At 38.5% G+C, this 11,396-nt stretch overlaps 1 protein-coding gene across 1 annotated transcript; it reads left to right on the forward strand.

The window, feature by feature from the left end:
• On the forward strand, positions 1–8,143 carry clec3ba (C-type lectin domain family 3, member Ba). The gene is made up of 3 exons (XM_067449353.1): positions 1–413; positions 674–769; positions 7,366–8,143. The coding sequence occupies exons 1-3, from the start codon at positions 317–319 to the stop codon at positions 7,764–7,766; spliced, it is 594 nt and encodes a 197-aa protein (XP_067305454.1). The 5' UTR covers positions 1–316; the 3' UTR covers positions 7,767–8,143.
• Positions 8,144–11,396: the final 3,253 nt, after the last annotated feature.

An 11,396-nucleotide genomic window follows, 5' to 3' on the forward strand; every position in this document is an offset into this window, starting at 1 on the left:
AGTTTGCAAACTACAGGACAATAATAAATACAAAGAATACACATTACTATTGATTATCAACTGATGCAATGATTAGTAGATGATGCAGTGCAAAGCAAGATAATATTACTTCTACTATAAATATAATAATAACTAACAATAATAATGTGAAATATCTGGCAGCGCAGTAATGTAGCCACGCAGTGCCAGAAAAAAAGGCTTGTTAGATGAAAATCATCTGTTCCTCATGCTGTTACGCAGCTCATGACGGGCAGCTGGACCTCAGTAGAGCAGATCAGTGTCTCAAAGGCTTCTAGCAACACGTACAGTGAGCAATATGGATTTTAAAGCCATCAAGCTTCTGTTTTGTGTGGTTTGTCTGGTGCGATCCAGCCCGGAGCAGAGCTCTACAAAGAGAAAGAATGGGAAAAAAGGTAATAAAACATCTCAATAAAACAGAAAATGCTTTATTAAGATGCAACTTGTACTTCTATGCTACATGAACTCTACACAACATAAACCCTTTCTGTACCCATATTTCTATTTATTTACTAAATGAGTTTTCTAATTTTGTATTTTGTTTTCTATGTTTTTAAGTCAGGTTAAATGATTTTAAACCCATTCATATCATGTATTTCATCTGGCTTTGCTTGTATATTAAAGTGTAAATTCTGTCTTTGTGCTGGTGAAAAAGATTCAAACAGTGCTGCTATTGAGGAGCTGAAGAAACAGATCGATCAGATTGTGCAGGATCTGAATCTGTTGAAGGAACAACAAGCCTTACAGACAGGTACTGAATGAAGTAATTCACATAAAGAGATTGAAATACTACAGCACTTCTCACAATACCTTTTGTTTCAAAGCAGCTTTACAGAAAATACTGGTCAGACATTAGATCATGGTCCAATGCTCGCTATTTACTATGATGTTTTCCTTAATAAACTCCTAATTACTTATTAATACGTATTAAGGTATGCACTGGGTAGGATTAAGGGATGTAGAATAAGGTCATGCAGAATTAGGCATTAATATGTGCTTTATAAGTACTAATAAACAGCCAATATCCTAGTAATATGCATGATAATAAGCAACTATAATATAGTGAGATCTGAACCATAAACTAAAGTGTTACCAAAATACTTTTTAGGAAGAATTCTGTTATCAGCCAATGATACGTACTGGTCATAAGTTACACTTATTTTTAGTGTTATTTGTATATTTTAGTAATAATAATTAAGCAATCAGAACTATGAAAGTCAAATGTGTCCCTGTTTTTATCTTGGGCATCGAAACAACGCAAACTCGACATTATTAGGCACTAGTGAAATATACAATGAAATATTTGTGGTATGTTGTAAAATTGTTTACTTTAAATGTCTGTCATCTGAAAAAGATGTTTCGTAGCCAGAACAGTGTAGTTACAACATCTACCAGCAGGTTATTTCACATTTTAAACAGTATGAAGTGCTGTATACTTCAGGTTCATTTAATTAAGTAAAATGATGCTAAATTAAAGTATTATATACGATAAGTCATGTAATAAATATGCTAAAATCAAAGCACTAGTTGTATACTAGTATTGTAAGTGTACTATTTCAGTAGTTCTTGGGACTAAATTGCCTCACTTTTTAAAAACTATAGTTTACAAATAATAATGCTTTAACATAATATGCTTTGAAATATAATCATTTGAAAAAATATGCTTAAAAGAATACTTAAGTGGGAACTGAATGTAATGTTTTTAGACACTCAATTGCATTTAAATGTATATTAAATGCAATTAGCTGAACTTTAGAGTGTTTTTGTCCCGATCACCAGTGTGAGTGCCCGTGATTAGCACCAGAAGACACTCCACTGTCACCGGACTGTCACTCCATCAATGATTACGTTTGCCCGTCTCTCCTGCCTTGTTTGCCTGATTGGACTGCTTGCCTGTTTTTGACTACGATTGTGGATTATCCTTTATTAAAGCTGCGTTTGGATTCTCAAACTTTGCGTCTCAGAGCAGTACATTGCAGATTTTTTTGACCCACTTAAATACATCTTTATATGTAATTTCATAATTACCTCTATGAAATATGGTCAAAGTGCACTGACAAGCATTTACAAGCATAACTAAAATATTATTTAATGTCATTTCTATTGAAATGTTATGTATTTAATATGTAATTACACATTTGCTAATTGGCATTTGTGACATTTTACTCCATGATAAAGCATCACAACTGATTATTAAAACATAATGATATACAATTACTTTAAAGCTACACTGTGTGATATTTTCCCCCATCTAGTGGTGAAAAGGTATATGGCCATCGAGTGAATAATAGTTTCTGTTCCTCTCAATTTCGATTTCGTTTCAACTCCTACGGTGGCCGATTTAGTCATGGCTTCCAGTTCGACCTCTTCGGTGAGTGTTGCTTCAAGTGATGAGGTAATTTTTGAAAACTATTATAATTTGCAGTTATTTAATTTGCCAAATGATCTATGATCAAATTAATCTATGTAAAATGAATAATAGTTTTACGTTTTCGTTATTTTTTACCATTTCATTGCTAACATCAGCTATCAGGTTCCCAGACGAATGCAAGCTAATCTTAGTAAAGCAACTTTTATCAGTGCTATCGTTATTCTGTATATTGTACAACACCACTAGCGTAAGGCAAACAAATTATAATGCAATTAAAATATTAATCTCATGTTATCCGTCATAGAACACGGATTTATGTTATAAGGTAAACAATACTTTTTCATCATTGACGCGAGGAAAACTATCCTAGACGTCGTTCTAGTGTTATGCACAGCACACCATGATATAATTAGCCAAGCAACAATAAAACTTCCAATATACACAAATAGGCTGAATTAATATTACCTGTCGAGAAGAAAGCAGGCAACGTCGGCGTTCTTTTTGAAATCGTTGCTCCTCATGAGCTCTTTCCATCTTGGAAAGGCCACTCCAATATTTACTTTTGTCTTGTTGATTTGCCCGTTGCGTTGCCATCTTAATTCTCTTTTCCGCTTCCTTGGCGACTCTGATACATATCCCACAGTGTTACTAGGTCCCGACCCGGGTCGAATTCGGTAATCAATTCCGGGACGTGGTTGCTTTCACACAGAAGGCGACCCGGCAATGCTCCGGGAACTTTGCGGGTCCGACGTGCAGTGTGAAAGGGGCTTAAGAGTGATCCTCCATCATCATATAGCAGCCTCAAGCAATCCCCCTCTTCACATTCGACACGGTGCCATCGAGTGTTAAAACGCGAAAAGCGAAGCTTGAATTTACGGGTATGTCCCTCTTTGGCAAATGTACTTTCAAGATGGAGGGGCAACATGGCGACCGCCATCCGAACCCTCACCCGTATGTATTTTCAATGGTATATTATAAAATTACGAGAATACTTTATTACTTGAAAGAAGTAAATATACATTAATGAGCACATACATTTTTTGAAAGAACTAAGTGTTTTTAGCTAAGAATAAACTAAACAAGTTACACATTGTAGCTTTAACATTATTAGTGCAGTTTTTAAAAGTACTTAAATGGTTAGTTCAGAAAAAATGAAAAAAACATTTGAAAATTACTACATGATTAACTCACCCTCAAGCCACCCTTAGGTTTCAGCCAAACACAGTTAAATTAATAAATATCCTGGCTCTTCACAGCTTTATAATGGGAGTGAATGGTGACTTGGATTTTGAAGTAATGCATACGACTCCAGGGGGTTAATAAAGGCCTTCTGAAGCGAGGAAAAAAATCTATATCCATATTTATAACTTTATAAACTATAGTCACTGGCTTCTGATATCAGCTGGACACGAGTCGAGTTCGGTGGAAGAGTGACCTCTGACCCGAAGCATTAGGATAGAGCAAAAAAGTCTAAAATGAGAGTTTTTAAAGATGCGGGAGGAGCTTGAGTTAGTTGTTTGAACCGCTACTCCTACATCCTATCATGTGTCAGGTCAGAGGTCACTCTACCGCCAGAACTCAACTCACATACAACCATTCCCACAAGCCAGTAAATATAGTTTATAAAGTTATAAATATGGATATTATTCTTACAAAAACACATCCCTTCGCTTCAGAATGTTTTTATTAACACCCTGGAGCCGTAGATTTCTTTTAGGATGGATGTATGCGTTTTTTTGGGATTCAAAAAAATGGTAGCATTCACTTCCATTATATCAATCAATCAATCAATCAATCAATCAACTTTATTTATATAGCGCTTTTACAATCACGATTGTGTCAAAGCAGCTTCACAGTGTCAAACAGGACAATATTGCGACAAAATTAGATTTGGCTGTTCAGTCGTACTGGAGAAAACAGTGATGTTATCAGCTTATTTTAATTTATCATAGAGCGACAATGTTGGCAGATCAGTATTATAGTTTATAGAATTAAATAAGACCTAATTCATACATTTTATTTGTATAATAAGTTGAATAACTTTAATCATATTTTTAGTGTCCTCAACTGAGCAAGCCAAGCCAAAGGCGACAGTGGCAAGGAACCAAAACTCCATCGGGGCATGATGGAGAAAAATAAACCTTGGGAGAAACCAGACTCAGTCGGGGTGCCAGTTCTCCTCTGGCCTATTAACACACCGTGTAAGATTATTATTCTGGCAACCTTACAGGTCAGAAATCATATTAGATTGGAATATTCAAAATTTCAGGGTATCACGGAAGAGACGGGTTTATTTGGAAATAAATGATGGGATGGGGCGTCGATTACACAAGAGTATGAATACATGAAAGATCAGAATTACTGCGCCGAAGACGGGTTTTGAGCATGTCGTGCCAGTGAGGCAAATTCAGAGGAGACACCATTTGACACGGCTCAGCAGACACTCCAGGATGAGCTGGTCATGTCCAGGCAGGTCCACCATCCGATCCGGACAGGGCCCAGATCCGGGATAAACCTCGGGATAAACAGAGAGACAACATTAGCGTAGATGTCACTCTTCTGATGATGTAACGAGTACATCAGGTGTTATGGGAAGTGTTCCCGGTTCCGGCTGACCTAGTTAATGCAGCCTAACAATCAGTCAATTGATTTGAATAATGAAAGTTAAAAATGTTCTATGTGTATGCCATAGTAAAGAGATGTGTTTTTAGTCTAGATTTAAACTGACAGTGTGTGTCTGCTTCCCGAACAATGCTAGGAAGACTAATCCACAGTTTAGGAGCTAAATAGGAAAATGATCGACCGCCTGCAGTTGATTTAGATATTCTAGGTATTATCAACTGGCCAGAGTTTTGAGACCGCAATAGACGTGATGGAGTATAATGTGTTAAGAGCTCGCTTAAGTACCGTCAAACCTTGTATTATACAAACCTTGTATTATAAAGCTCGGAAGAGCCGGGATGATTATTAATATAACTCTGATTGTTTTTGGCTGAAAGAAGAAAGTCATACAGGATGCCATAAGGGGGAAAAAACCTTTTAAGTGTGTTAAGAAACAGTCTTGAAAGTGTGCTCTCTTTAACTAGACTTACGTGGGCTTTCTTTCTTCTTTCATTAATATTATCTACAAGTACAGTTAAAAAAAGTATTTTAAGGTTTGAAGTACAAATGTACAGTCTTGTTCAAAATAATAGCAGTACAATGTGACTAACCAGAATAATCAAGGTTTTTAGTATATTTTTTATTGCTACGTGGCAAACAAGTTACCAGTAGGTTCAGTAGATTCTCAGAAAACAAATGAGACCCAGCATTCATGATATGCACGCTCTTAAGGCTGTGCAATTGGGCAATTAGTTGAAAGGGGTGTGTTCAAAAAAATAGCAGTGTCTACCTTTGACTGTACAAACTCAAAACTATTTTGTCCAAACATTTTTTTCTTCTGGGATTTAGCAATCCTGTGAATCACTAAACTAATATTTAGTTATATGACCACAGTTTTTTAAAACTGCTTGACATCTGTGTGGCATGGAGTCAACCAACTTGTGGCACCTCTCAGCTGTTATTCCACTCCATGATTCTTTAACAACATTCCACAATTCATTCACATTTCTTGGTTTTGCTTCAGAAACAGCATTTTTGAGATCACCCCACAAGTTCTCAATTGGATTAAGGTCTGGAGATTGGGCTGGCCACTCCATAACATTAATTTTGTTGGTTTGGAACCAAGACTTTGCCCGTTTACTAGTGTGTTTTGGGTCATTGTCTTGTTGAAACAACCGTTTCAAGGGCATGTCCTCTTCAGCTTAGGGCAACATGACCTCTTCAAGTATTTTAACATATGCAAACTGATCCATGATCCCTGGTATGCGATAAATAGGCCCAACACCATAGTAGGAGAAACATGCCCATATCATGATGCTTGCACCTCCATGCTTCACTGTCTTCACTGTACTGTGGCTTAGATTCAGAGTTTGGGGGTCGTCTCACAAACTGCCTGTGGCCCTTGGACCCAAAAAGAACAATTTTACTCTCATCAGTCCACAAAATGTTCCTCCATTTCTCTTTAGGCCAGTTGATGTGTTCTTTGGCAAATTGTAACCTCTTCTGCACATGCCTTTTTTTTAACAGAGGGACTTTGCGGGGGATTCTTGAAAATAGATTAGCTTCACACAGACGTCTTCTAACTGTCACAGTACTTACAGGTAACTCCAGACTGTCTTTGATCATCCTGGAGGTGATCATTGGCTGAGCCTTTGCCATTCTGGTTATTCTTCTATCCATTTTGATGGTTGTCTTCCGTTTTCTTCCACGTCTCTCTGGTTTTGCTCTCCATTTTAAGGCATTGGAGATCATTTTAGCTGAACAGCCTATAATTTTTTGCCCCTCTTTATAGGTTTTCCCCTCTCTAATCAACTTTTTAATCAAAGTACGCTGTTCTTCTGAACAATGTCTTGAACGACCCATTTTCCTCAGCTTTCAAATGCATGTTCAACAAGTGTTGGCTTCATCCTTAAATAGGGGCCACCTGATTCACACCTGTTTCTTCACAAAATTGATGACCTCAGTGATTGAATGCCACACTGCTATTTTTTTGAACACACCCCTTTCAACTAATTCAACTAATTGCCCAATTGCACAGCCTTAAGAGCGTGCATATCATGAATGCTGGGTCTCATTTGTTTTCTGAGAATCTACTGAACCTACTGGTAACTTGTTTCCCACGTAGCAATAAAAAATATACGAAAAACCTTGATTATTCTGGTTAGTCACATTGTACTGCTATTATTTTGAACAATACTGTACATGCAATACAACTTGTGTTTCACAAGGGTAATGTCTGCAGGGTTTTGTTGTTGATGTATTTGTGGAAAATGTCTCTGAGATATGAGGTGTGTGGAATTCAGTGTTGTCTGTTGTGTGTTAGTCACAGCTCATAACTTTTATTTGATCCTTAAGTTCTTTCCTTTTCTCTTTAGTTTGCCTGAAAGGCTTCAAGATCCCTGGCAAATGTTTTCTTGTAGACAAGATGAAGAAGACCTTTCACTTGGCAAATGATGACTGCATTGCAAAAGGTGGAACCCTCAGCAGCCCTCTCTCTGGTGATGAGAACGACCAGCTGTACGAGTACGTCCGGCAGACCGTCGGGCCAGAAGGACACGTCTGGTTGGCTGTGAATGACATATTAAAGGAGGGCGAGTGGACTGACCAGTCAGGCTCACCGATACGTTTTAAGAACTGGGAGTCAGAGATCACCCATCAGCCCGATGGAGGCCGCAGCCAGAACTGTGCCATCCTGTCCAGCACGGCCAACGGGAAGTGGTTCGACGAGGACTGCCGTGGTGAAAAGGCGTCTGTCTGCCAGTTCAACATCGTCTAAGCTTTTAAGGCCGATTCTCACTGCACTGACAGCCACCAAATTACAGTACACCCCCTTCTTAAACATTTCACAATCTGACAAAGTGAAAAAACGAGCACTGAGCAACTCAGACAGGGGTAGCACACTGATCTGACAAAACCCAACAAAGTCTCTGTTGCCGTTGTTCAGTGTCTGCCAGTACAGTGTGAATTGGTCTTTAGTAGAGCAACTTGATTTACAGTATATGCATGGCGAACAACATATACAATAAGAAGGCAAAGCAGTCGTGTAACTCAACTAGTTAATATGTACATGTATTAGCACAAACAACTATAATTTGTGTTCTGTAAGCAGAATGTGTTTAAAACAGTTACAAAGAAATGCAAACCTGACAGCGGTGAGACACATTGGTGTGTGAGTTTTTCAGTCTTTCTCATAATGCAAGTAACTGCGGTGAAATTGACACCATATTACCAATCGCATTTTAAAATTATACCAAACATGAAAGTGAAAAAAACAATAGATTCATAAGATACATCATAGGTGGTATATAGACAACTATGAACAGCCACATCCATGAGTTTAACTTTAGATTAATAGAATATCATAGGACAGTATAGGTCACTTTCAAATGATTAAAGGGTTAGTTCACCCAAAAATGAAATTTATGTCATTAGCTCCTCACCCTAATGTCGTTCCACACCCGTAAGACCTCCGTTCATCCTCAGAACACAGTTTAAGATATTTAAGATTTAGTCCGAGAGCGTATCTAAGTGTATGCACACTATACTGTCCATGTCCAGAAAGGGAATAAAAACATCATCACAGTAGTCCATATGAGACATCAGTGGGTTAATTAGAGTCTCTTGAAGCAGAGAAAATACATTTGGGTCCAAAAATAACAAAAACAATGACTTTATTCAGCATTGTGTTCTCTTCCGGGTTTGTTTTCAATCCTCAAATAAAGATTTGAATGGTCATGAATCAGCTGATTGATTCATGATTTGGATTGCGCGCCAAAACTGCTGAAATCACTTGACATTGGCGATCAAAATCATAAATAAATACGTAATTGTGGCTAGACACAGATTTCGCCAAGGTTACAAAAAAAAAAACCTGTTGCACTTAAGGTTCCTAAGAGCACAGTGGCCTCCGTAATCCTTAAATGGAAGACGTTTGGGACGACCAAACCAGTGTGAAAGAGAACTCGATTCTGGCACACTGTCTGGCTATCACCAGACCAAGCTCTAAGCTCAATGTAAGACTGAACATTGGTCTGGGCTGTCTACTCTGCATTTTCTACTGCACAAGAGGCGTGATCAACGGGCATTATTTGAATGACTCTGTACACAATTGGATAGTCTTTCAACCAATCAGACCACAAGAGGCGTGATGAACGGGCAACAACCCACCGCTTCTCAATCTGTCATCGTGCTAATATGATTGCATATTTACACTGAATCGTTTCCTATCACATATATAGTGTGCTGTGTGCCTTTCACCATGTAGATGTTAGTAAATGTGTGAACAACTGACCGATTTCAGCCGCAGCTTCAGCAGTGTAAGGGGGCGGGCTTTAGATTCTAGAGAGCATTTTGATTGGACAGAAGAGTTGATGAGAAAGTAAAGTCTGCGATGATGTCACCAAAATCTGAGATTCGTTTTAACGGATGTGAGAGACTGTAAATTTTGAATGTTATATCTCCTAAATGCAAATTTTGTCAAACATACCAGCTTATTCATAACTTTAAGGCTAACACAGTCATACTAAAAGCTAAAAAACTTAACTTAAATTTTGATTTCAGTAGACCTTTAAATTATTTGCTGGCTAACTCTCAAGACACTTAGGCCTAGTCCATACGTACACAGGTATTTTTTATAACCAGTTTTTCCTCCTCTATTTAAAAAAACAATCATGTCCACACAAGGACAGTTAAAAAAAACCTGTCCACATGAAAACGCAAAACCACATTATGATTGGCTGCCTGATCTCCACATGGATCCCATCCACAGCACCAATGCACAGAGGATGCCATGGGCTTGGTGAAACCCTTCTACAAGTTCCTTTACTTTTGGACTCAGTGACAGGTAACTGTATATACACAGGGGGAGGGCCCATATGGACAGGCACCTCTGTTCTGCAATACAATGAGATAACTGCACATGTATCTATGTGATAAGCGCTGTTAGCAGAGTTATTAAAAGCAAAGACTCGACTCATGTACACAAAAGAGATAACGGCACACAATCTGACGTCAAACAAAGGAGAGAACCGCGCACACTGACTTCACAAGCTGAATTCTCTGGTTTCACCATCTACACGACAAAGCTACAACCGGAGTTTCTAAAACTCTTCACCCTGGCCGGAGTTTTCAAAAAGGTCCGGTTTCAGTAACCGGATACTGTGTTTGTGTGTGGACGAACAGCCAAACTGCATAGAAAGAGCAGCGGTTTTGAAAATACCGTGTTTGTGTGGACAGAGCCTTAACCTGAGCATCTCATTCCCTACAACATTCTCTTGATGTTGATAAAATTATATTGGTAATATAGTTATAACATTCTGAATGACTGAAGTAATTAGTTAAAGGTCCCATTCTTTGCGATTCCATCTTTCAAACTGTAGTTAGTGTGAAATGTTGCTGTTAGAGCATAAATAATACCTGTAAAATTATAAAGCTCAAAGTTCAATGCCAAGCGAGATATTTTATTTAACAGAAGTTCCCTTTCAAAGCCTACAGCGAACGGCCGGTTTGGACTACACCGCTGCACTTCCTGCTTTAATTACGCAACTAAAACCGTTTGTTGACGAACCCTCCGCCCACAAGAACACGCAAATTCGGGGGCGTGGTCCTTTTGCTCTCGCACGCCGAGAATAGGAAGCGTTGTTTTTTTTCTAGAGTGTGTTTGTCGCCATGCCATTGAAACGCTGTTATTTTCATCCCGGAGTCAAATCACCTTTGTTTGGCCTTCCCACGGACGCTGTACGTGGAGATCAATGGCTACAGTTTATGGTTAACTCGGTTCTGGAAAATTATAATCACAATTTAAAACTATGTGCAGCACATTTTGCTGAGGACTGCTTCCTCAATCTCAATCAGTTTAATGCCGGATTCACAGAACGATTATTCTTAAAAGATGACGCAGTTCCCTCTTTGTCTGGAGAAGGCGTTGTTTATGGTGCACAACCGGTAAGTGTATTTTATTATTTAAGTCGGTCCGTTTAACAGTTTATGTAACTCATGACACAAAGTGCAACGCTGTTTAGCTTTGTTAACTAACGTTAGATGGTAATTGAAACTAATCCGAAAAACTTAGCATATAAAAGTGTAGTAATTCATTCAGACACCATCGATTGTTGGTGTTTGTAATGATCAGTTTAAACTACTGAATAGACAGCTGACCATTCTGAAACATCCAGCAAAAGTCTTTCCTGAGTAGGTTGTAATCGATCCTCTTCGATATTCTCCGGGTCTGATTCCGGCTCAAATTGATAAGGCAATATAGACATTTTTGCAATAACATTGAGCGTGCGTATCTCCCCGTTATGGTAAGAGGCGGGACCTTGGCGGCAACGTGCGCTAAGCTGCTGTCCAATCACAACACGGGAAGCGCTGGCCCAATCAGAACTCGTTACGTATTTCTGAAGGAGGG

Source organism: Pseudorasbora parva, chromosome 7 (assembly GCF_024679245.1).
Source record: "Pseudorasbora parva isolate DD20220531a chromosome 7, ASM2467924v1, whole genome shotgun sequence".
NCBI lineage: Eukaryota > Metazoa > Chordata > Actinopteri > Cypriniformes > Gobionidae > Pseudorasbora > Pseudorasbora parva.